The sequence below is a fragment of the Canis lupus genome, chromosome 21, assembly GCF_003254725.2.
Source record: "Canis lupus dingo isolate Sandy chromosome 21, ASM325472v2, whole genome shotgun sequence".
Taxonomy (NCBI): Eukaryota; Metazoa; Chordata; class Mammalia; order Carnivora; family Canidae; genus Canis; species Canis lupus.
The window spans coordinates 7,177,500-7,202,644 of record NC_064263.1 but is presented as its reverse complement, the minus strand read 5'-3'; the positions used below and the strand labels follow the sequence as shown (position 1 = coordinate 7,202,644).

General features: G+C 37.5%; 2 protein-coding genes and 10 non-coding genes across 56 annotated transcripts in view; 3 read left to right on the top strand and 9 right to left on the bottom strand.

The window, feature by feature from the left end:
• Positions 1-14,975, top strand: part of CEP295 (centrosomal protein 295) — a 52,856-nt gene extending 37,881 nt beyond the window's left edge. For 2 of the 7 annotated variants that reach the window (XM_025419285.3, XM_049099127.1), the window contains 14 exons: positions 32-175; positions 4,274-4,426; positions 7,880-7,977; positions 8,511-8,613; positions 9,026-9,196; positions 10,001-10,140; positions 11,257-11,428; positions 12,037-12,659; positions 13,311-13,451; positions 14,015-14,087; positions 14,194-14,358; positions 14,441-14,546; positions 14,626-14,716; positions 14,801-14,975. In XM_025419285.3, coding sequence (XP_025275070.1) covers positions 32-175; positions 4,274-4,426; positions 7,880-7,977; positions 8,511-8,613; positions 9,026-9,196; positions 10,001-10,140; positions 11,257-11,428; positions 12,037-12,659; positions 13,311-13,451; positions 14,015-14,087; positions 14,194-14,358; positions 14,441-14,546; positions 14,626-14,716; positions 14,801-14,839 — 2,219 coding nt within the window. In that variant the 3' untranslated portion in view covers positions 14,840-14,975. Of the gene's footprint in view, positions 1-31; positions 176-4,273; positions 4,427-7,879; positions 7,978-8,510; positions 8,614-9,025; positions 9,197-10,000; positions 10,141-11,256; positions 11,429-12,036; positions 12,660-13,310; positions 13,452-14,014; positions 14,088-14,193; positions 14,383-14,440; positions 14,547-14,625; positions 14,717-14,800 lie in introns of those variants that run through there. The other 5 variants (XM_025419286.3, XM_025419287.3, XR_007404757.1 and 2 more) reach the window with 5 other exon arrangements.
• LOC112642187 (small nucleolar RNA U2-19) lies at positions 8,095-8,174 on the top strand. Its single transcript, XR_003125095.1, has one exon. It is a non-coding gene; the product is annotated as a small nucleolar RNA U2-19 (small nucleolar RNA).
• On the top strand, positions 8,354-8,423 carry LOC112642186 (small nucleolar RNA U2-30). The gene has a single exon (XR_003125094.1). It is a non-coding gene; the product is annotated as a small nucleolar RNA U2-30 (small nucleolar RNA).
• On the bottom strand, positions 14,942-25,059 carry TAF1D (TATA-box binding protein associated factor, RNA polymerase I subunit D). Of its 39 annotated transcripts, XR_007404763.1 has the most exons (13): positions 24,905-25,059; positions 23,360-23,474; positions 22,250-22,625; positions 21,278-21,453; positions 20,713-20,773; positions 20,166-20,341; positions 18,980-19,013; positions 17,717-17,766; positions 17,466-17,500; positions 16,641-16,688; positions 16,265-16,297; positions 15,289-15,330; positions 14,942-15,049 (listed from the first exon to the last, which is right to left on the bottom strand). XR_007404763.1 is itself a non-coding variant. In XM_049099135.1 (8 exons), exons 2-6 carry the CDS (start codon positions 23,395-23,397, stop codon positions 20,174-20,176), a joined length of 819 nt encoding a protein of 272 aa, XP_048955092.1. In that variant the 5' UTR covers positions 23,398-23,474; positions 24,905-25,059; the 3' UTR covers positions 14,942-16,688; positions 18,980-19,013; positions 20,166-20,173. The 39 variants fall into 39 exon arrangements, 8 of the variants coding, with proteins under 8 accessions (XP_048955092.1, XP_048955088.1, XP_048955090.1 ...); XR_007404786.1 differs by lacking the exons at positions 17,466-17,500; positions 17,717-17,766 and having other exon boundaries at positions 14,942-15,330; positions 18,980-19,918; XR_007404788.1 differs by lacking the exons at positions 16,265-16,297; positions 17,466-17,500; positions 17,717-17,766 and having other exon boundaries at positions 18,980-19,918.
• LOC112642182 (small nucleolar RNA SNORA25) lies at positions 15,128-15,256 on the bottom strand. Its single transcript, XR_003125090.1, has one exon. It is a non-coding gene; the product is annotated as a small nucleolar RNA SNORA25 (small nucleolar RNA).
• Positions 15,542-15,667, bottom strand: LOC112642184 (small nucleolar RNA SNORA32). Its single transcript, XR_003125092.1, has one exon. It is a non-coding gene; the product is annotated as a small nucleolar RNA SNORA32 (small nucleolar RNA).
• Positions 16,016-16,088, bottom strand: LOC112642180 (small nucleolar RNA Z40). The gene has a single exon (XR_003125088.1). It is a non-coding gene; the product is annotated as a small nucleolar RNA Z40 (small nucleolar RNA).
• On the bottom strand, positions 16,389-16,523 carry LOC112642183 (small nucleolar RNA SNORA1). The gene has a single exon (XR_003125091.1). It is a non-coding gene; the product is annotated as a small nucleolar RNA SNORA1 (small nucleolar RNA).
• Positions 16,760-16,898, bottom strand: LOC112642181 (small nucleolar RNA SNORA8). The gene has a single exon (XR_003125089.1). It is a non-coding gene; the product is annotated as a small nucleolar RNA SNORA8 (small nucleolar RNA).
• On the bottom strand, positions 17,600-17,671 carry LOC112642191 (small nucleolar RNA SNORD5). Its single transcript, XR_003125098.1, has one exon. It is a non-coding gene; the product is annotated as a small nucleolar RNA SNORD5 (small nucleolar RNA).
• LOC112642185 (small nucleolar RNA SNORA18) lies at positions 17,815-17,945 on the bottom strand. Its single transcript, XR_003125093.1, has one exon. It is a non-coding gene; the product is annotated as a small nucleolar RNA SNORA18 (small nucleolar RNA).
• LOC112642188 (small nucleolar RNA SNORA40) lies at positions 19,178-19,303 on the bottom strand. Its single transcript, XR_003125096.1, has one exon. It is a non-coding gene; the product is annotated as a small nucleolar RNA SNORA40 (small nucleolar RNA).
• Positions 25,060-25,145: the final 86 nt, after the last annotated feature.

The following is a 25,145-nucleotide window of genomic DNA, read 5'->3' as shown; positions in this document are numbered from 1 at the left end:
ACTATGCCTGACTTTGTCACTGACTTGATAGGCGAGCTTCTGGACAAGCAACTGGGCAGGAGATCCTCAAAGCCCCCTGTAGCAAAAGTTAAATGTGGATTGGACTTGAACCAACATGAACTTAGTGCTATACCAGAGGTAGAATCACCAGCAAGTGGCAGAACTTCTGTACTAGGTAATATATGGTTTGATAAAATTTTTTCACGATGTTAATTTTTTTGTCTTGAAGAAACAGGCTGTGAGTATTCAGGAAAGAAAAAAATGGTTTACATGAATAGTATTTAAACTTTGGACTTAAATGTGACATTAGGTAACTAGTTTCTCGTAGATGGTGAAAACCTGTTTCCTGTAGACAAAAGTTCTTCAGTATCCTCTGCTTCTGACACTTTTGCTTCCCTCTACTTCCTTTCATATCTGCCTCCTAAACCTGTTTCTTGGGGCACCTGGGTGGCTCAGTAGGTTAAGCATCTGCCTGGAGTCCCAGGATCCAGCCCCAGGTCAGGCTTTCTGCTCAGCAAGGAGCCTGCTTCTCCTACACTCTCTGTAGGCCGCCTATCTGCCCTCCCCAATCATGTTCACATGCACTCTCTCTCTCTCTCTCTCTCTCTCTCTCTCTCTCTAATAAATAAAATATTTATAAATAAACCTGTTTCTTTAGGAGGAACTTTGTATTTTCTTTCCTGCTTTTCAACTTGAATACCTTCACTGCTCTTGTATCTTTTATAGGATGATTATGCTTTAAGGATAGTTATAAGCAGGAATATTTCTTCTCTGTACTTCTCCCTGAATGTAGTTATCTAGGAAAATTCTTCCCTGCGATCTTTAGTAAATATCTCCATTTGAATTTCATAATTATTTTTAGGTTTCAGACTCAAGTAAATAACTCATCAAATTTATCAAAGCAATTTTTTTAAAGATTTTATGTATTTATTCATGAGAGATACAAAGAGAGAGAGAGAGAGATAGGCAGAGACACAGGCAGGGGGAGAAGCAGGATCCATGCAGGAGCCCGACGTGGGACTTGATCCCAGGTCTCCAGGATCAGGCCCTGGGCTGAAGGCGGCGCTAAACCATTGAGCCACCTGGGCTGCCCCAAAGCAAATTTTTTTAAGGGGGAGAATTAGTTTTGTCACTAGAAAGGTATCTAGAAGTGTATTATTAACAGCTGCTTTGGTCTTACGCCATAAAATATTGTGCCTTTGTTTCTGACTGAAAAAATTAAGAAAGGTAGATTCAGAGTAACTCTTAAGAATCAGTCCCCTTTCTTATCTTATGGAGGTTATAATAATTTTATTTATTACTCAGCTTTGATAGCTTTTCTCCTATTTTGCATTTTTTGGCAAACCACAGCTGTATGGGAATTAGTCCTTTTCCCTGCTTTAGAATATGCGTTGGGAAATTCTCAGCATTGATTCCTATGATTTATCGAATCATGTTTGAGATTGCAAAAATGTCATCTTGTCTAAAAGGAAAAGCTATATATTCGCTCACCACTTTATCCTTGAGCCTTTTTTCAGGGACAAGCAATTACATGTAAATCTTAACATTCCCCTTGTCTTTCTCTCTCTGACACCCCATAAAAATCACCAATTCTTAGTTCTCCTTGTTCAGTTCTGTCATCTGTCTGCTTGTTGCCACTCCTACTCATTAATGCAGGCTATCATTTCTCTCTCGAGTGGCTACTATAGCTTCCCAAGTCTTCCTGCTTCTAGTCTAGCTGTACTCTCCTTTCTCCATGGTACATTCGGAGTAATCTCCCTAATCTCCCTTGCATCTCCCTGTTTGAGACTCTTCATTGGTCTTCTCTTTGATTTGAGGAATAAGTCTGCATTAAGTCTCAGTCTCCAGCTTCACCTTCCAGGCCTTTCATGATCTTAAGAGTGAGGTTCAGTGTCCCTTTTCTGGTGAACGTGGCCTGAATGATCAAGTGTCCCTCTCATGAGCCTTTGGAGCTTTTATCCTAGCCCTTATCACACGTTGGGTAAAACTTTTAGTCAAAATATTACAGGCAAGTAGTTTTAAAAGACAAACAGTGCTAAAAGGTTATTCCTGCCCCTCCCCACCCATTACCCCTGAACCTTACCAGCCACTTTTCAGTCTTTTATGTGTTTCGTATATTTACCGTAGTGCTTGGCAATGAGTTTTTAAAAATCAAGTTAAATTACCCTCATGCTAATGTGTAATTATTTTTCACTGCTAAAAAAAATTAGTGTACTATAATACTCTTTCTGTTTTGTAAAACTTCTTTTCTATAGTAAATTCTCTCCTTTTTTTATTAGCTTAAAGTTTCTGTTGGATGTTTTCTCACACTAATACTTCTATCACATACCTCTAATAGAAGGTGAGATCACACCAGTTTCTCTGAAACATCTTCCTGTTAAAATTGGGGGACCTATGTCAGTTCTTGGGGCGGTGAAAAAGTCTTTCTTTATATATTAAAGCACAGGTATACATAAAAAGATAAACAGTATATCTGTGGTTATTAAAATTTCATAGAGGTAGGAGGCATTTAGACCAAAAATAATGGCTACAGACTCCTTAGGCAGCTGATGATAAAGCCATGTTGAAAGGCACTGATCTGTGGCTAGGTGGAGCCTGGTGGCCCAGTCAGTTAAAGCATCTGCCTTCAGCTCAGGTCATGATCCCAGGGTGCTGGGGTGGAGCTCCCTGTTGGGCTCCCTGCTCAGTGGGGAGTCTGCTTCTTGTTCTCCCTCTCCCCCTCCCCCTGCTCATTTTCTCTCCTCTCTCTCTCTCAAATAAATAAAATCTTAGGGATCCCTGGGTGGCGCAGCGGTTTGGCGTCTGCCTTTGGCCCAGGGCGCGATCCTGGAGACCCGGGATCGAATCCCACGTCGGGCTCCCGGTGCATGGAGCCTGCTTCTCCCTCTGCCTATGTCTCTGCCTCTCTCTCTCTCTGTGTGACTATCATAAATAAATAAAGAAAAAAATATTTAAAAAAATAAATAAAATCTTAAAAAAAAAAAAAGACACGGATCTATATTGATCCTCCGATTTTCTTCTCTAGTTTCTTTTGTTTTTGGTTTTTATTCTGGAAGAATTTCCTCAATTTTTTTCTAACTTACGCATTTTCAATTTGACTATCAAATTTTGTTTTCTAAAAGCTTACTCTTTTCCTGTTTGGGGATTTTTTTTTTTTCTTTTTCATAGCATCCTGCTGTTGTCTCACAAATACAACATATTACCTACCCTGAATATATATAGTATTTTGTTTGGGTTCCTATATTTCTCCATTTGTCTGAATTCTTTTGTTCCTTTTTTGTTTCCCATTTTTAAGGAGCATTTCTCTAATGTCTTGCATATTTGAGTGGGATGCTAAAGGCGAATTAGAAATTCTGTAAGGGGCGGGACCTGTTTCCTGCTGAATTTCATTAGGAAAGGGGGTTTCTCATTGGGTACCCTCCATTTAGTATCTGGGATTCTTTTCCTGGAGTCTGTTCACAGTTTAGTTTCTTTAAGAGAAGATCCTCACAAGCTTGATCCAAGTCTGGCTGTTGCTATGTTGAGGTGCAGACTTGAGAACCCCTGATTTCCTTATGGCATTTTCACTTCCTCCCACCCTTGCTTCTTTTCAGTTCCAAGGCCCCTATTTTCAGAGTGTATTAGGTTCCATTTCTCCAGAGAATAAATAAACCTTTAGTATCCTGTAGGGATGATGTTGAGGGACAGGGACCTTTGGAGATGGGATGGATGTGTTCCACGTACATATTTCTAAACATTCTCCCTGTTTTCAATTCCCTGTTGCACACTTTCCTTATGTAATACCTGGTATCCTAAGTGTTATATTTCAGTGATTACCACTATAATAGCCATCCCCATGTTGCCACCACTCGGGTCAAGAACTAAAACCTTAGAGAACTCCACATACATGTCCTCCTAATTCCTGTCTCTCCATTCTCTCAGGATAAACCTCTATCTTGATTTCTTATACCACAGATTAGCTCTGGCTATTTTTTTACTTTATTGTGTGAACACATTATACCTTACAGTACTATTAATGGTTAGTGAATTCTCCAGGCATTTTTTTCCTGTGCTTGGTCAATACTGAAGTATTATTTGGTGTTGGAAGTGGGACTATCATTAAAAAGTTAGTAAAATCAAAATGAAATAATTTAAAGGCCTGAGTGAAAGATAAGTGGTTATTATTTTTCTTGCTACATAGATTTTTACCTGTGATCTAAATTGCTATTTTCATTTGAACTAACTCTAGAAACATAAGTGAAAATCTAATGAGTCCATATTTTCTTTCTCCCAGGTAAACCAGATTTTTATCAAGACAGGGACCCCCTAAGGGTCTCAATAAGCCGAGAACAAAGTTTATTTGGCAGCCCACTGGACTGTGATGCATTTGGTTGTCTTTACCCAATTGCCCAGGAGAACATCTGTGGTGATGACCCCAATGAAGCAGGTGAGAGAAATAGGAAGTAGAATTGCTGTGTGCAAGGAGATGTAGACAAAAGATATTTATTATAGTGTAATTTGTAATAAGAAATGGTGAATAACTCTAGTGATGGTTGGTAATAGAATCATTATAGTGTATCTATACTGTGTAGTCCTTTGTACTTTTTAAATGAAGGTGGTAAAACTGTCTTTATGCATTGAGAATTGTCTGGAATGATAATCACCAAAGGTACAGTACCTTTGTTGGAGTCTGGATTTCACTTTCTCGTTCATATGTTCATGTATTATAGGTTTTTTTGTTTTGGGGTTTTGTTTTGTTTGTATGTTTTTTACAAAAAGCATGTATTTCTTTACACAAATAGTAGAATGAGGTAAGTGAAGACTAGTAATTTATTTAGAGACTAGTAATTTGGTTTTAAATTATTTTACTAAATAAATGCTAGTAGGAAATATAGGAGAGTATGAGGTTTTCAGTTGGCAACCTCTACAAATTATGTATTTAATCTATTTGTAACAGTCCATATTTAATACTACTAAATATTATGTTTAAAATATTCTGTGGCATTCTAAATGGCATGCTTTGTGTTTAAAATATTTGGAAAAGAGTTATAAGGGAAAAAATGTTAAATCACTTAATCCTGCCTCCCAAGCACGACCAGTATTAATTTTTTAATCTCTTTGAATTTCTGCATGTGTAAAACTGTTTTATATGTGTAATATTGCTTACCCTACAAAGCGTAGTTCTAGTTCATACTGCCGCATTAGTTCCAAGGTATCTTAAGTAGTTATCTTTTCTAACCAGAGTTTTTTATTTTAGCTGTCACTATAGTTCAATAGAATGAGAGATGAGAGAGAGCCAACATTTTAAAATAAAACTGTTAACTTTCTTTTAGATTTAGCCAATGAATACCTTTATTTCCTTTTTACTCTACCTGTCATTGTCTACTAGCTAAAGGGGATAGGAACATACCTATAGTTGAACAAAGCTGAGTGTTCTGACTTGGTGCAGTGAGGTAGAATGCTTGGGACAGGGAGCTCTGAAGTGTCTTGGTACAGGTATTAGAAGATTTGGGCTTGTATTAGGTGATTTGGGGGAGGCTTCAAGGAGGGTGGGGCATTGCTTATGAGTAACGGAACAGGGGCAGTTCCATTACTGGAATTATCCAGGAGGTAGGAATAACGGAATGAACTTTATGAAAGCTATAACTGGTAAAGAAGCAGCCATTACTCTTACCAAAAAAGGCAAGAAAAACACCAAAGTGCAATAAGTGGTTGGTTATGAATAGCAGGAAAAGAAGGAATTTTCCTTCTTTCTAATTTTTGGTGCTTTCTGAAATGCTAATGAGTACATACTGCTTTTATTATAAATTATCATTCTTTGGGTGCCTGGGTGGTGCAGTCAGTTAAGCATTCAACTCTTGGGGCAGCCCAGGTGGCTCAGCGGTTTAGCACCGCCTTCAGCCCAGGGCGTGATCCTGGAGTCCCAGGATCGAGTCCCACGTCAGGCTCCCTACATGGAGCCTGCTTCTCCCTCTGCCTGTATCTCTGCCTCTCTCTCTCAACCTCTCTCTCCCTGTGTGTGTGTGTGTGTGTGTGTGTGTCTCATGAATAAATAAATAAAATCTTTTAAAAAAATAATATAAAAAATAAAGCGTTCAACTCTTGGATTGGGCTCAGGTCATGATTTTGGGGTCATGGGATCAAGCCCTGCATTGGACTCCCTGCTTAGCACAGAATCTGCTTGGAATTCTCTCTCACTTTCTCTTTCTCTCAAATAAATCATCTTTTTTGAAAATTATTATCCTTAATTATATTTGACATATTAAAAATATATAAAAATTAAACTTTCTGTCTCAGTTCAGGCCAGGATAAGGAGACGCTTGGTCATTTTTGTGATAATACTCATCGTTTTGTCTACAATCAGACATGAGTACTGGTAGCCTGATTTCCATCTTGATCCATCATGGTCACAAAATAACCTTTTAGGTATTGGTATTTTGTGAAATTTTCATGTTTAATGGGAGAACACCAAGGACAGGTCAGCTCTTAGCTCTCAGGCTGCTTTTCTCTTTCTTATAATCATCCCTACATTCATATTATCTCGTATTTAAAAGGAAGGTATCAGCTTTGTTACTTCTCTGTTCCCTTCCTTCCTCTTTATTCAGGTCCTCATTACCTCACCTTGATTTCTTAGTAGCTTTATAAAGGTGGTATCACTAAAATCAAGCTCTGTACCCTTTGCTTTTGTAGGAAGGCAGGAAATGGTGCTTTGCTTCTGAAGGAAAGCAGGAAATTCTTCAATATCATAGGAAGATGGCTGTTCAAGGCTTTGCTTTCATGACACTGCTTCCCCTTTTCAGTAATCTCATACTGGTGATACTTGTTTCTCTTTCAGCAACCTCTCCACTGAATTCTGCAACGTTTTAAATAACTCTGACCTTATTCCTTTCTCATTTTTATTTTTCACCTCTTACTCTACCCAAATCCTCCCCCTGGGAGGGTATCTGTTACAGATAACAGTATAGTTATGATTATTAATTGATAAACCCTAGATTAGCTTCTTATCTCCCAACTAGCTTTTGGAATGAACTGCCTAAAAAAAAATAACTACTGTAAAATTGCACCATATCTTAGTTTCTTTACTGAAAATTTTAGCATGTATAGAAGAAACCAAGTAACAGTTTATTGGTTATATCAGGTCAGAATAATATATTTTTAATGAAAAAGAAGATAGTAAAAAAAAGTTTAAAAACAAGTTGTACTTATAATATTCAGTATTACTTTTATTTCTGCCTCATTATCCATAATATAGATATTATTTTATAAATACAGATACATTATGTGTGTGTCCTGGGTTATCTTTGAAAAAACATTTCTTACAAAAACATTTAAAAAACATACTTCTAATGTGTGTGATATCTCTTAAAGTCATGGTGATAATGAGACACATGTTTTTAGTTTATATATTTGGTGGCACAGTTTTAATTTTATTCTATCTCAGAGCCACAGATAACTATACACTTTGACCAGCTTTCTCTCATAAATGTTGGCTCTTGGAGTAAGGGAAAAATTAACTCAGATACCTGAATTATTATTAAGTGAGACAAAATAATTTCTATATATTGTGGTTTTTGGTCTTTTTTTATATGCATTTTTCTCAACTTTGAGATCATACTGTATTAATAGAATATTCTTGCTTCACTTAATAGCAAAAGCATTTCCCATCATACTGGTAATTTTCTATTTGTAGAGTAATAAGTACAGTTTTTCCAGGGAAAAGCATATTGTGCTGACTAGGACATTTTAATGAATAATAAAATGAATGTTTTTGTTTCTTTTTTGGTCTAGGATAAGGCAATTCTACAAAGCAAAATATGAAAGAAAATAGAAATGATACCCTCTGGTGCTAGGAATTTGACTTGTAATAATCTAAACTCTTCCCCCCTCCCTCCAATTTCAGTCAGGGTCAAGGAGACTGTGGCTGAGAATCATGCTGTATTAAGTTATGCTGTGGAGGAAGAACATACATATCTGAGTCCAGCTGTGAAGCCAGATAATGTTAGTAGTGTCTTAATGTGTACTCCATGGTTAGAGCTGTTTGGTTTCATGTTTTAGTTTATAGAAGTTGTAAAATATTGAAGTCTGTGTTCTCTGAGATCTGCTCTTACTGTAGTGGATCAATGATGAAAATAGCCAAATCTGAGCATCAGAAGACCTTCCAGTCTACCTGATGCATGATCTCTCTAGTTCTGAGAAGCAAAAGTAATTTAGAACAATAAGGGCTTATGGCTGGAGGTGTGTATGTGCGTACGTGCATGCGTGCGTGTGTGTGTGTGTGTGTGTGTGTGTGTATGTGTTTAAAGGTGACCGTGTATAACTGAGGACTTGATGAATGAGATTGGGGGGTGGGGAGGGAATCTGTGTGTAGATTTCTGAGCAATGATGAAAAGGTTTTACTACTGATCTTTACAACTATGAAGGTTTCTACACTTGATCTGAGCTCAGAGTTCATCATTACTAATGTCGCTGATTTGGGTTTTTTCTAGCTATTACTTCTTACATTGTAGTGTAACGTTCCTCTTCATTTTTAGGCTGAAACAGAAGAGATTTATCATGAGCCATTATTGTCAATAACTATTTCTACTGGAAGCTTTTTAAGTTATGAGAACACAGATCTGAGCCTTACAGATCCAGGTAATAACATCAGCATGCTTGTAAATAAATTGAAAGGCCAGCATCAGCTGAGATCAATACAGTGGTGAGCAAACACTGAGAGCTTGTCACAGTATGCTGAAAAATTGTTTCTTTAAATCTCAGAAATAAACTGTTCATGCCTGAGAGAATAGTGGACAGTATGATACTCCGTAAACATGACTGGACGTCACAGGCCTGTAGACCCACAGGGATGCTCTGTGGATCTCCAGCAACATTTTGAAAATTATCTGCTATTATCACCTTTTCCCATTCAGTGGGAATCTTTCTGAGCAGATTTCTTAGTTCCTCTGATCCCTCGTCAGTGTATCTTGGCTCTGCCTCTCTGCCAAAGTGTGTCTCTAAGGAACTTTGTGGCCAGCCATTAAGTATTTTCATTAAACTGAATTTTCAGGGTCATTTTCAGAGCATGTGGACCACAGGGAACAAGAATCTGCCACTGGTAAAGAAAAGGAAACCAATATTTTAAGTTCTATAGTTCCCTCATCACAAGTTATTTATCAACGGCAGGACTCTGGGGAAGTTCATCAACCTGTGCTGCCTGCATTGGAAAAATTTACATCTGGTAAGACACACATGCAGCAGATGATGGACAAGCACATAAATGAAGCAAATTTGATGACTGAAAAAACAGACCTGTGGGCTAAAATTATTTTGAACAGTACTTTTGTATAACTTTCCATCCTTTTAGTTCTAAAGAGTGTTTGAGCTTCGTGTTTTTATGGACTGCTGCAGCAATTATGACATAGAAAGTGGAAGACAGTTGAGGGCATTTGTGAGAGAGGGGATCTGGAACCAATTAGACTGAAGAACCTGTAGAAGAGATGAGAAAATCTTCCTCTACCAGTGCAAACTTAACTCTGACAACCAAGGCAGTATTGCCAATAGAGAATAAGAGTTCACAGATCAGACCTTGAGGCCCTAGTTTGATCATTGATTAGCTGTGAGACCATGGGCAGGTTACTTACTCCATCTTCTATTAAAAGGGGGATGTTGGAGATTAAATGAGATAATACACATGAAGCACAATTCCTGGCCCATTATAACATCCTATACAGTGAACTTTTCTTCTTTTTTTCTCCTCTGAAATCATTGATCCTAAAATGAAATAAGTAAGAATAACAAAGCTTATAGTAAAGCAGTGATCATATAGCTTCTTCTAATTAACCTCATAAGATTTTGGAGCTAGTAAAAATGGAAACTTTGTCAAAGGTTTTGGTCACTGAGAGTAGCCTTATTTTTTGAATGTGGGGTGTAATGATAGGACTTAATTGAAAGGATCTGCTGGCAGTGAAAAAATAGAAGTAATTTTGTTAAATTGCAGTTACCTAAAATTAAATTTTTTCTTTTTTTCTCAAAATTACAACAGTTGACCTTGACTTTCCAGAATTGGAACACACTTTTCCAAATTTGCATCGTCAGCTATTTAAACCCTTAGAACCACATCCAGATTTTGACATATCATCATCATACTCTGGGATTTCTCAAGACAGCAGAGACTTTTACCAGGTATATTAATGTAGATGCTTCATTGCTGTGAATTTTCAAAAATACTTTATCTTTCCTTCTGTTAGAACAGAACAATGGTTCTTAACCTTCACTGCTAATTAGAATCATGTGGAAAGCTTTTAAAACTCCCAATGTCCAGGCTGTGCCCAGGCTGTACCCAGGCCAGTTAAATCAGAGTCTCGGGCAGCCCGAGAAGGTTTAGCACCACCTTCAGCCCAGGGCGTGATGCTGGAGACCCAAGATTGAGTCCCACGTTGGGCTCCCTGCATGGAGCTTGCTTCTCCCTCTGCCTGTGTCTCTGCCTCTCTCTCTCTCTCTCTCTCTCTTTCTGTCTCTAACGAATAAATAAATAAAATCTTAAAAAAAAAAAAAAAATCAAGGTCTCTAGGAGTGCCTAGGTTATCAGGAATTTTTTTTAAGCTCCCCAAGCAATTCTAATGTGGAACCAAGATTGAAAACCAGCTGTACTAGAATTTTATCCTGTAAGCCGTATCTCCAGCGGCTTACAGGCTCATTGTATCTCCATATACAAGGAGTATAATCCATAAAAGGCTTGAGAACATTTTTATTATTATTAATTTTATGAAATTTAAAGCCTCTTCCTGTATCAGGCAGCTGATATTCAAACCTGGGTCTTTCTGCTTCCATAGCCTAACATCTCAGGCTGTCGTACATAATAGTTCCCGCTTTTCAAAAATGATCTCCTCATATTCTAAACTATCTGATTAATTTGCAGTTTGTTTTCTAAATAATTTTTTAATTTTTAAAATCTATCTATATATATCTGTGTATTTTTAAAGATTTATTTGAGAGAGAGCAGGAGCCCAAGGGAAGGGGCAGAGGGAAAGGCAGATTCCTTGCTGAGCAATGAGTCTGATGCCTCGATCCCAGGACCCCAGGATCATGACCTGAGCTGAAGGCAGACAGTTAACCAAATGAGCCACCCACACCCCTAAATAATTTTTTTAAGTCTCTTTCATATTAACTGAAATGGAAGAATTGGGTTTAAATAGCAAATTATTGTGAAAGTTATGTGGTTATTAAGGTATCATAGGAACAGGATTATTGACTCAATTGATAATACATAATCCATATTCTCTATTGTTTTTCCATCAGAACTCAGATTCTTCATGTGAAAGCCACCATGCTGTTCTATCATCCAAAAGTACTGTTTCCTTTACAGCACTGAGGAGAACCAGCCTGAATTCTTCTAATATAAGCTTGAACCAGCAGCCTGATCCTCACTTGGCTCATGCTGCAGCTCAGATTTTTGCTACAGATACTGAGGGTATGATTAAGTTTATAATCTATTTTCCTTGGAAATTGTGCCTATCAGCTCCTGGTGTGTCTCTGCTCCTGTCCTCACCCATCTCCAGTGTTACAACTTCTGTTTCTCTGTGTATTCATCTCGATAACAGAAATAATAATGCTGTTTGCATCTTACAGTTCTGAACTTGATAAAATAAAAAGCAAAAGTGCTGCCTCTTGTTACTCAACTTCCTTACCTCAACCCTTATGGTTAAGTTTTAAGTATCCTTCTAAAACTTCTTGTACAGATTTTATATATACACACATATATGTACATATTTTTCGAAACATGTACATTTTAGTTTAAGTTCTATTATTAAAATCAAAATTCTTAGGGAAGAATCCTCATCATGTCTAACAACTATATTTTCTTTATTAGACTAGGAGAAGATAACATGGTGGGAGCGGTAGTTATTTGAAAATCACTGTGACCATCCTCTTAGTTTTTTATTCATGTATACATACATCAGCTTTCACTCCTCAAATTGTAGGAAGTAATCTTATTTCATTACTTGCAATTTAGTCAACTATCAGAGATTGTATCTGTATCCAGATTTCACATCCTGTAATTATGATTATTTCTTGCAGGATCTGAACAATCTTTTCAACAGCTTCTGCCAGAATTTTCTTCACAGGAGGGGAGTCAGCATGCTGATCTACCAGTTATTTTTAGCATTGAAGCAAGAGATTCTTCCCAAAGCATGGAAAATCACTACTCTGAAATAATGCAAAATAAGAAAAAAAGTGTTCATTTCCAGCTTTCTGTAGGAAATGTGCAGAATTCAGTCTTCAGTTCCTCTGATGAAGTTAATGTATTTCTTCCCTTAAGTCAACAGCATAGCACTCCATGTGGGTCTACCTCTAGTGAGTGCTCAATAAAAACCCAACCAGAAGGCAGAAAAGAAAGACTGGATTTTGAAGAACTATCAGAAAGAGGGATTGATACAATGTTAGAAAGTCGGGGATTCAGTGGAAACAAAAATGAACCCCATGAGGTTTTAAATATAAAATCACATGTGGAAGAAATTGATTGTCCCTACAGAACAGTGGAGATGGGAACTTCAGTCCAGGCACCATATTCTATTCAGAATGAAAAATATTTTGAGAACTCAACTAAGGCAGAAACTCCAAAAATCAAAAATCTTTCTCAAGTAGCACAATCAGAGCTTGCTTTAAGTTCTGGATCATTACAGAGCTCTATTCCAGTGTGGGTAAGTGAAATCTGTTGTATGTAAATAAATTCATTTCCAGGAAAGACTTGAAACAAAATTCAAGGGAAGCAATAAAGCAACTTGTTAACACTCCTGCTCCCAGTGGACACACCCATCTTCAAGCAGCTTGGCCTGTGCTTCAGCCTCTTTGCACTGCATTGGATTAATGTGCTTGGTTTCAACTAGTCGCCTGAATATGCTTTTTACCTTCTAGTATTGTTTGCCCTTTCACAGATAAACAGAGGATAGAAATTATATTGAGACCAACAAGAGTGACCTCTAGGCCACAGAGGTGGCCTTTTTGCAGTTTTTGTTCAGTAATTAAATTCCCTCTAAAAATGTAGTCTTGCAGCAGTGGCCTCTGTGTGGCTGCAGCCCACCAGCTACTGCTCTCATTAGATAGGTTACCCTCACAGGTTCTGCAGAGCCCCACCAATCTGCATTTGTAGTATCTGCATAGCCCTACAGTAAAGCATTTGGGCTTATAATAATCATTGCACGTATCCCCAAAGTCTTAATTATTTCTAAAAAGGGGGTGGGAGAGGCACCACCTTGGTCTTCAGAGACCTTCCTCTGTAACCTGTATTTTTACATTTCTAATGTCTTAAGGCTGTTTTTGGATACGGTTTCCTTTTGAATTTTATTGCACAGGAGACAGAGTCTGGCCATGGTATAATGGAAGAACCAGAGCTTACATTAGTAAGCACCAGTGATATCAGTATTGCTGAAATGGATTTTGCAAACTTAACCCTTGAAGAAAAGGAAGGAAATGAGGCAAAAAGCAATTCTCAGGTAAATTTTAGAGCTCCCTTTAATATGAACACACCTCATTTATACAGCAACCTATAGCTGAGAATAAGGAAACAAGTTTTTTCCACATGGCATTTTTTACATTTTTGCTTGCAGACAGTATCTTTCCCTTATTAAGTGCAAATGCAATCAACTACAAAGTGAACAGGAAAAGGGGACAGGCTCTTAAACTGCCCAATAGCACTGTTCTGTGCCACTTAATAATAGTCCTAAAGACATTTATCTTATGCTATAGACCTCATCTCAGAACTTGGAAGGGTTGGGACTCATGAATGAACGGATTCAATAAAAGATGAATTTGTTCCAAAAATGTTCTAAGGCAGCAGAGCTCTGGAAGATAGGCAGTGAAGGCAGTAGAACAGGAGATAAAGTCTGTTGGACATGGGATTAAGAGTAGGCACTCATCTACCTCCCCCTAAGACCTCATCTTTGTCTACCAAAGGGAACCAGGGGTTTGAAACTATTAAAGGTCTAGAACCTATGCTTGTGATTCTGTTCAATGAGGTGAACAGTGCTAAATTTATCTACAATTTTTTTGCAATTAGGTGAGTACAGCAACCTCAGATTACCCAGACTTATCAGAACACCACTTGGAGGAGCCAGTAATCCTGTGCGCAGGTATGCCTTAGGGGGTCTGAGATGCTTAGTGTTAACAGAGGGGCCAGCGGGAGTTCCCTATTCAGTTCCAGTGTCCACATTGCCCACAATCTTTTTTTTAAAACAGAAACCCCTCCAAACATCACAGCTCTTCCTGGGAGCTTACAAGAAGCATTTTTAAAGAGGAAAAAGCCATTTATGGAGAGATCCTCCCAGAGACAGAAAGAAATAAAGAATAAATTTCGTGTTTCTGAAAATTCTCAAATCAAAACAGTTAAGGAGAAACCTATAGGTATGTTCCACACCACCTCCATCAGTTCTCACAAGAGAATGTAGCATTGCAATGTTTGCCAAGTCCCTTGTTCTCTGCTCAGGCTCAGCTGTGAGTCGCCTGAAGGGTGTGAATAAGATTAAGGTTAGAGTGTCACTTCCTGAAGACAGAAAGACTGCACAAGCCCTCATGCATCAAAGAGCCCTAAGGTAGAGGTGTATGTATGTGTGTATGAATAGTAATTCACATTCCTAAGGTGTGTGTCCTAAATTTGTGAACTTTTTACAGTCAGTTAGCTGAAGTCAAACAGAAAAGGGAAGAGAAAGCAAAGCAAGATGTATATGCCCAAAACAGAGCAAGGGCAAAAGAATTTCATAAGGTGAGCTAGGTCCTCTACAGGTATTTTTCCACGTCTAGGGTATACTGCAGCTGTTAACTGCATTTAATTTTTGTTCCTCTACAGAAAACACTAGAGAGACTTCGAGCCAAAAATACGTGCTGACTTTCTACTAAAGGTGTAAAGTTCTACTAAAGGTGTAAAGTTTTTTTTTAAATTATGTATGGTATAGGCAAAATTATTTAAAATTAATAAATTTTTAAGATATTTGACAAAGTTAATAAAATTTTTATTTAAGATATTTGACATGTGATTCCTTCTGCCGCCAATCACCATAGTTCCACCAAAGCCAGAGTGATGATCTTCAAAATAGCACTGAGGACGAAAGCAGACACTGGTTAAATTTGGGAGTCATTTCTTAATCCCACTTGACTAGTCATAGAAGCAGCTAAATCCTGTATCTCCTCAGGAAAAAACATAGCACTATTGAGTAACTATTACATCCTATGGAGAACTCCAATATTTGGTCACAGCGTTAAGAGCTCTTGGTTTTAGTCCCACAAGCCCTCTTTGAAATGACCTACTGCAAGGTATTTTTTCAAATGTGCACATACCTTTTAAAACAAACTTTTGTTCAATCCACAGCTGTCACTGTCCTATGTAACAGGAACATGCATGATTGTTAACAGAAGGATTAAGCAAAAGACATCTGCAAGAGTAGAGATCTAGGCATGCACTGTTCAATAAACTAGCCATGTAATCAGATGAGAATTTGAAATATAGCTACTACCAAATCACATTATGGCCTGTGTTAATTTGTACTGGACAATGCTGATCTAGGCAGTGGAAACAGAATGAGGTTGGTAAAAATGTTCCCAATAGGCTGAATGCTAGCAAACTAGCAAAAAGGAAGAAAACCTAACGGGAAAATTTTTTTATGGTCATGTCCACAGCAAATGAGAAACTGCATTCTCAAAGCCTTGGTAATGACCATTATATGGTTAAAATACAGAATAAACTTGCCAGAGGTCTTCTCGGATCTCCACTTGAATATGGACATACTTCAAAAACTCCCCACTATGGAAAATTTTAAAGTTTAAATTTTTCAAAATGCAGTTAATTACATACAGATTCCAAAGTATCCCAAAACTCAGTTCTGTATTACTTATGTGCTGAAAATTCCACACTAAAAATTACAGTTGGAATAATTGTTTAATTCAGTTCATTTAAATGTGGGAACAAATTAAGACTATCTACATCTGCATTCATACCCTGACACAAAACGCCCTGTAATAATTAACACCAAAAGTAGCTATTCATGGTTAACTTTTACATTTAGATGGATGTTCAGAAAGGCTACTTTCATTCAGCCCATTCAGAGCAGTTGAACATTTTGCCTGTCATCATAACATCACAAATCACTGGTAACCATATAAACACTCACTGTGTCCTTTTAATAACATCTAGGTTTTGTTTTGTTTTTTTTTTAAAGTGGTGAGATAATGAACCACTAGAATTAGCTGCTGCAAAATTAAGTAAGTAAATGGATTCCATCTCCTATAACAAAGGGCTTTTGAAGGGAAATCTCACCTGTAATCTTTGAGGTCCAATTTCTTTAGAGCCCTAGAAAATTGCAGACGTACAGATTGCTATTTTGGCAAATGACCTAAAATACTGAAAGGTCTCACTTCTACTCTACCCCATGAGCCTAACAAAATGTTACAGGCCTCATTGTCACCACAGCAATAAACTTACTGTGATGGAAGCATAACCTGTGTCTCAATGTAGCCACATTAACAATTTCTGGACACCATGAAGGACAGTGCCCATTACCATCTAGAATGAGGCTTTATAAAAATTCTCAAGTTTATAATCTATACAAAGGCTTCTACATCTTTATAGAAGTCCTGCTGTTTTCCCAACCAAAAGAAAGCAGCCACTAGAAGCAAGAGATAGAAAGCCTTACCCATTTAGGGTCTAAATAGATAAATGATCTTCCTGGTTCTCAAACATCCTAGAAAAAGAGAAGCATTAGTTCCTCTTGAAGAGTACCTCAAAACTGAACATAATGAAAAACTATAGGAATACTGTTTCAATAAAAATACCAGGTTTAACATGCACGAAGCCAAGAAAACCAACGATGCCAGATACTGAATTTCTATTGCACTGTCTTTTGAACACCCAGCAGGACCTGAGCTGCTAAGTGCAGATACCATGCAGTGCAATCCTGACTAAACTGTAAACCCCTCTACCTCAAGACTGCAATGCTACTACCTGAGAAACTTCAAGAAACTTTAGTTCTTATAAAGTATTTTGACCTTTATTCCTAATTATCATTCCATCTTATGTGCATCTTAATTTGTAAACCTAGTTCCTGTTATCTTTCCTATCTTTATATAATGTACATACAGAACTATTAAGTCAAATCACTAGAAGAAATCATGCATTAGAAATCAGGATCACAGTTGCTCAGATTGCTATTAGGCAAAATAAGAAAATCCAATATATCCCTATTTGCAACGTATCCAGATATTCATTATTAGGATGAACCACAAAACTTGCTTAATAAAGATTCAAAGAGAGGGGCATTTTCATGTTATTCTCTATACATAAGCAGTCTTTTCAGTTTGTCCAATTCTGTATAAGATCTAGATACTTCTGTTGCATATCAAATTAACTCCTGCATAACACTAGACTATGCTACTCACTTGTTACTTTTTCAGAACTTTTGGATCCTTAATAAACTTCAACAGAAAAAAAAATTTCAACAGAAATTATACATTCCACCTACCTCTAAACATGAATGAGTTCAAATCGTATTCACCCCTAAAGATAAAATACCAAATAAAAGATTAAAGACAATTTAAGTTTGATTAAAATCTAAAAATATGTTAGTATCCAAATTATTTTTTTAGCTATGATCAGCTCTGTCAGAATTAAGTTTTAGTTCATGTCTGTATCATTCAGCAGTTGAACAGTTAAATTCATCATGTGAACTGTAATGGTACCCCAAAGATTACACTGTCCCCAATGAAAACTTACCTAAACTATCACACCCTAGAACTGTACAGATTGTTGGGATACGCCAATACCTAAGATTTAAAAGATGCGATTAGGTCTTTCACAGAGTTTTAGCAGATAGATGTCTTGTAGTTCTTTCCCACAGATCTAACATATAGTTCTGTGAATAAAGGAAACCACACATATACTCTATGAGGCGTTTCCAACGATGTAGGTCTACAGAAAAAGCCCCATCGGGATAGACCTCAAACCCTTTACATTTTTTAAAGATTCTACAACAAAAATAACTGTGATCTGCTCTGAGTTCGAAATTGTGCAAGAAGCCAAGCACCATCCACTGATGACAAATTTAAAGAAATCATTCCATAAACTAATTACATAAGGATTTTTTTAAATGTTTACAGAAAGGAGTCTGAGTCTGTACGGAGATGGAACACCAAGTACTAAAGGTGAAGTACCAAGTAGTTACTATAGAGAACCAACAAAGGAAAAAGATTTCCACATCTTAAAGTCTTGATTTTGCAAACTCTACTAACATCATGTTTTATCTAGAACATTCCAGATTATACCAATTTAATTTTCTGCCTCATCTGAGAGCTATAGTTATTTGATATCACTTATTAAAAATACAGGAAAATATTAATGTGGCTGTATTTATGTTTTTCCCATTTAGGAAGTTATTGGAAGATAAATTGAGTGCTTTCTAATTAACCTTTGCATCATTCAGATTTAGGAAATCTTGTGTCCTCTATCATTTCTAACATCACACTATTAAATCCTACACTTCATTTTAGATGATGCATTAGTTTTATTTTTTTGATGCATTAGTTTTAAAATAAAATAAATGCATAAAACAGGTATCCAGTATTCTGATTTCTATAAACTTAATTCATAGACACCTTTTCCTGCAAGTAAACTGAAGCTTGCACTTATCACTAGAAAATGTGTGAACCCTAAAATTCATTTTTCTGGAATCATGTTATAAACAGAAATTTAAAACTGGAAAAATGTCTTTCAGGAATGAAACCTGTGGAAGGGGGATCCCTGGGTAGCTCAGCGGTTTAGCACCTGCTTTCAGCCCAGAGCGTGATCCTGGAGTCCGGGGATCGAATCCCACATCAGGCTCCCTGCATGGAGCCTGCTTCTCCCTATGCCTATGTCTCTCATGAATAAATAAAATATTAAAAAAAAAAAAAAAAAAAAAACTGTGGAGGTTTTAGGTTGTCTGACAAAGTACATTTAAACAAATGCGATACAAAAGCTCACCTAAAGCATAAGACATACCTTTAAGTCCAGACACTGTTTTCAAGTGAAAAGCCTAAAAAAAGAAGGCATCTTTGTTTCATGTCAATGTTAAAATTAGAATACCAATTCAACATAGCTGACATTAACCTTTTATCTGTGCCATTAGTAGTTCTACAGCCTAGGAACTACCTTCAGTTTGTCAATACCCCTACCATCACTTTAATCTGTTTTAGGGATGTTGTTCCTTCTTATCTGTATCAAAACTCATACTGAGCCATGAGTTCTGGGTTGCAAAAGAGGATTTATTTTTTGCACTTAGTCTAAGTCTTTGTTCACAGCTAAACAAAAACATGTACAAGTGCGATCCTAAAATACCTAGACATTTAGTGGCATAATTTAATTAGCAATATACAGTAGTGATAAGAAAGTAGTAGTTGAGATAGTCTAACTAGTTCTTATAAGTGCTTATTACAGTACTATACATTCGACTCTAAAGGTCTCTGTTGTCTGAATAACCGTGATCAAAATGGTCTCAGTCGTGCCTGCCTGGCTCAGGTCATGATCCTGGGAGTCCTGGGATTGGACCCTGTGTCAGATTCCCTGCTCGGTAAGGAATCTGCTTCTCCCCACGTTCATGCTCTTACTCTAATAAGTAAAATGTTAAAACAAACAAACAAAACATAAAAGGCTTTAAGTACTTGGAGGAATCGATTGTTGTGGTTGTTTGTCCATCATTAGTGATTACCATAATAAAGGTTTCCAGGATTACAGTCTCTAATTTCTTTAATTTGAATGCTCAAATATCCTTCCATTTACAACAGATTGAAAGAAGTCACTGTAAATTATAAGAATTTTTAAAATGCTTACAAAGAATGAGTCTGTATGGAGATAAAGACCAAGTATTAAAGTAGCAAGTAGCTACTATAGAACCACAAAGGAAAAAACTTCCATATCTTAAAGTCTGGATTTTTGCAAACTCTGAAATAAATAAATATAGACAAAACAGTAAGATCTTCTACTTATTATTTGGTGCTAGGCAAGTCTCAATTTTTTCTACATGTATAATTTCACTGTTTTAAAATATTTTTTCTAATAATTCTTTTGTAGGAGTTTCATAAACTTGTTCAGAGATTTTTTTCTCCTTAACCAGGTTCTATCACTACACCAACATAGGTAATTTGCATCTATCACCTTTACTTTCTATGAAAAGTTGTTTCCCATTTACCTTAATATTCATATTCCTATCTCTTCCTTTTCAGACCATTCTATCCTCTGTCCCATGTTTTTGGATTTTGATGCTCTCTTTTTAGACGAAGCAGCTTCTTCAGTATATTCCTCTTGTCCTAAATACAGATTCATTTTCTTTGGTATTTCAGAACTTACTATGAATTCATTATTGTCCTGCATAAAAAAGATCAGTATTAATTACTAAATTTTACTGCTTTAGTAGTTACACATTAACAACTCTAGGTGACTTAAATCACTTGGTGACTAAGACCTGATGTTAAAAACCTAATTAAATTCAGCTTATTTTTTCATTAGAAAATCCTAATTAGACATCCTAACAGCAAAACTTAACCTATTAACTTATTAACACTACTGAAAAGCCTGTGTTCTCATCAAGTATCCAAATAACCCCTATTTTTATTTTTACATTCCCTGCAACAAATCCATGGCACCTTTCAAGAACTAAATTCAGACAATAATGGATTAGATTATTCCCACAGAACTGCTATCCTCCAAAAATGAAATGGGACAAAAATGTCACTTACCACCAATTTGATATCACATCCATCATCATGTTCAAGAGTTGTTGCAGCCTCTTCCACTGTTCTGTAACATTAAAATATATCTTCACTCATCTGACAAAATATTCTACAACCCAATTAGTAGTATACAGTCCTAATATACAATTGAAGCAGCAATACTAGTAAGGAGAATAATTATGTTGTCATGTATATAACATCCCAAAATAGATGGCTCAAGCACCAAGCTCAACTACAGCCCACATGGCTTACTGTATGTGCTCACATCACGATTCAAGTACAGACAAATCCCTAACAGTATGGAACAATTAGCATTCAAATTTATTTTTCTTTTTAAAGATTTTATGTATTCATGACACAGAGAGACAGGCACAGACATAGGCCGAGGGAAAAGCAGGCTCCCCACAGGAACCAAATGTGGGGCTCAATCCCCAGACCCCAGGATCAGAATCTGAGCCAAAGGCAGATGCTCAACCACTGAGTCACCCAGGTGCGCCAACATTCAAATTTAAAAACAGATTTAATTCAATAAAATCTAGACCAACAAAATATGTCACATGATTAAACTTACTCTGACTCTTCAATAGGAGAGAGAGATCCATCATCATCCAAGTATTTGTATCTACGACTGTCAAAATCTTCCCTTTCTAAATCTTCACCAACATTCATTTGTTTCAAGGATTCCTTGAGATAGTATTCATACTTCAATTTTTCAAGGTAGTTGAAAAATCCTCTTGCCACCGCTTGCTGAATATCAAACAGTTTTAATAGTCTTACAAAATATAAAATTTTCTCTCATGTCTCAAGATCACCAAACTCTGTAAGTGATCTTAATTTACTCGCTCTTCCATATGTGGGTCACATATACCAGATGCTGGTTGTAAAAGGAATCGACTATCTACCCAGCACATTACCAAATTTATCTAAATTGGTATACCAAGAAAAACTAAGCACAAATCTGGTTTGGGAATTTCTAAAAACATTTTCAATGCAAACAAATCTTTAATGTTCATATAATCAGCTTAAAACATAAAAGGCTAGAGAGTATTCTTTGAAATCACCAATTCTAGAGCAAATGTTATAAACTATGCAAGCATTTAACTCAAATACTTGAATTTACTGCTAAGTTATGAGGCAATTCTGTCAAAAATCGAATATTCAGTATAAGATGACCTCTACTAAAGCCACTGCACATGGAAGATATGGGTGGGTTTGACTTAGGTTACTATAGAACACCTGGAATCACTTGAGTTTGAGGGATGTTTATAATGACCTGATGAGACCAAGGGATTTTATATAAACAGCCTTGAGGCACCTCATATATGGGTATATTCACTGAATATACCAGCTAACAATCCACCCAGAAACCCAGGTGAAGTCTGTGCTAAAGGATGGGTTGGTCTTGAAGTGGCAGTTAAGTCACTACAGAAGAATATTATCAAAGTCACAGATTCAATTTTTGGCATACCTAAACTCTTAAAGTGGCCAACAAGTCAGATTAGACTTTTAGCTATGTGTATCTACATATAAAATACTGACTCACCTCAAAGCTTAAAATCTTTCTCCATGGTAATGGCTTTTTTACATTCTCAGATTCTAAAAATGGGAACCCAGATCCTTTGTCTTTAACTTGTTTCTTATTTATTTGGGAGCGTCTAGTGGTTTTTCTTCCTTCTGGTCTTCCCCTTGGTCTTTCTTTTGGCTTATATTTCCTCTTTTTACGTTTCTTTTTTTTGAATCTTTCAAAAATAGCTTTTAAAGTCAGTGGTCTTGGTTCAAAAGAGGAGTCACTAGATGAATCCCTTGCTTCAACACCTCCAGATGAACGAACAAACTTTCTAATAGGGTTTCTTTGCCCCTGTTTTGGTGAGTAAGGGACACACTGAGTCTTAAATAAGCTGCTACCAGAAGAATTATCACTAGGAAAAAAAAGGGGGAAAATTAATTGCACCCTTTTATATTACCAAATGCTTATTACCATAATGTAGTTTTCTCCCACAGACCAAAAGCAGGAAAACATGTTCAGAATAATTTTTAAAAATATGGGCTCAGTACTAACTAAGCCAACTCCTTAGTTCTGGCTACTTAAAATAGTAACACCATGTGCCATATGCCATAGCACTTACCAAAAAATGATCTTCCAAGAGAAATAATGTTAACTTTAATTTCCAAAGACAGTCTTGTTTACTGCTAGAGCTTGCTTGATATAATGCAAGAGTAGCCTAGCAGATAGATTCTGACTTGAAAACAGGAGGAACGCTGATTTGATTTCCCAGTAACTAGGTATTTCCATCATGTATATATTACCTGCGACCACTATTATAATGTGCATTATCACCAGTTGATTTTTAAGCAATATTCCCCACTGATGTCCATTTTCCTGTTTTAAGATTAGGAGTGATTTAGTCAGAAAGAGATCAAATTAGCCCAGAGAATATTCTTCTGTTTCCCTGGGTTAAGAACGTGTCCTACTGTTAACTATATAAATAAACTGAAGACCTGTGTAAAACTGAAGACCTTCCTTTTCTTTCCTAATTCTTGAAAAACATCTTTACTGCTTACCCAGTAATACAAAGGTTATCGTCAAATTTAGTCAGTTTTGCAGTAAAAAAATCTAGTGGTGGTGGTGAATTAAAAAAAAAAAGGCACTTACCTTTCATTGTCAATTTCTACAGCTGAATTAGATGCCATTATAGGTTGAGAAAATTCGTTACTTATTCTCCCAAGTCCTCTCCAAATTGTATTCACCACTTGTTTGCTTCAGAGTTCTGAAAATTCAGTAAATGTAGTCTCTGAACAAATGCCAACAGAATCAGCTAGCATCCCAGTAATACAAAATTTAATGTAGTTGTATTATGCCATTTTATGTAAATTAAGGCAAAATTATATACAAAGCCCATAACATTTTTACATAAGAATTATCATTTTGCAATCAAATTCTAAAATCTGGAAATTGAATTGCTTCCCTATTTCAGTTGTCTTCTAAATCTATCCAGTGGATTAAGATTCCAGAACGATACTGTCATTTCCATAAAGAGTATTAAACATCTTCTCATAAAACAAAATGTAATTTTACTAACCATGTATGTACAAGTATTCACGTACAATTAATGGCCAAAGGCAGCAGCAGACGTAAACTCCTTGGAATAACTCAAAGCCAGAAGGCAGTGTTGCCTCAGCATACCAGGAAAAATAATTACGATTTACCACCTCAATCAAAAATCCTGGATATCCATTTGTAGCCTCTTCTCATTCACCCTATGCACGATTCATCAATGTCACCGTGCAACCTCTTCCTTGGCATATTACTTTTTAAGTCCTGAATTCTCAAACTTTTCAGTGTAATGCTCACAGACCACACAATGGTGCCCTATGTTTCCCTTTTCAAAATCTCCTTGGGAGATCTTAAGAGTAATGGGCAAAAAAAACCCCAAAGAAGTCTTGTTTCACTACCGCATCTCCCTTATAGAGGATGCCGGCGTTCTTCCGTTTTTGTGTTTAGTCTTTAGTACGCTTGAGAAGGACAAGTGAGTGATGAAGAAAGAAACCCTAGGATAAAAGGGCAAAATACCTCAAATACGGAAAAACATCAAGGTCAACGCAAATCTTGGAGATTTGCAAACTGTCCGACGGACTCACAGTAATCTTAGGATTGGTTGGTAGTGTTTTAAAATGCAAAGATCTAAGAATTAATGAGATAAATGCTCAAACACGGAATTTAACAAATATTGGGGGCAATGGCACTGATGGTATACTGGAGGTTAGATCTGTCTTCCTATTGCAGATCTTTAAGACAGATCGCATTATTACAACACAGTTGACTCAAAAACCGTTTTCCCGGAAACCGTTCACAAAACATTCCCCAAGAAACGCGCCTTATTCCAAGACCCGGCAGGAGGCCACGTGTACCTGTCCGTAGTCCCGACCACCTGCATCCCGACCCTAGGCAGCACGCCCATCACCCTGGGGCCTGCCCTCGGCGGCTCCAGCGTCCGGAGCAGCGCAGGGCCCCTGCCTAGCTCACCAGCCCGACGGTCGGGTCTTCCTCCCCACCCACCCCGGCCAACGGCCTGCGCCTCAAGCGCCGGCGCAGCACGGGCCTCTGCGGCGTAGTCGCGCCTCGCAACCCTGGCCTCGGAGGCCCGCATTCAGCACCCCCAACCCGTCCCGAGCACCCCAACGCGCCACGACCGCCTACCTCAACAACCACGCGGAAGGAAAGGAAGGCCTTCCCCGCGACCCAGCTAATAGTGGGCCCGAAATCTCGCGAGAACAATCGGACGCCGCGAGGATCGTGAAAAATGGGAGGAGGCGAGGCCCGGGGCGCCATTTTGGCGTTGCGGGGGCGGGGCGAGCGGCGGGGGGCGGGGCCTGAGCGCCGTCAGGAGGAGGGGCCCGCTCCGCGGCTCCAAGGGTTCGGGGGCGTGGCCACGCCCGTC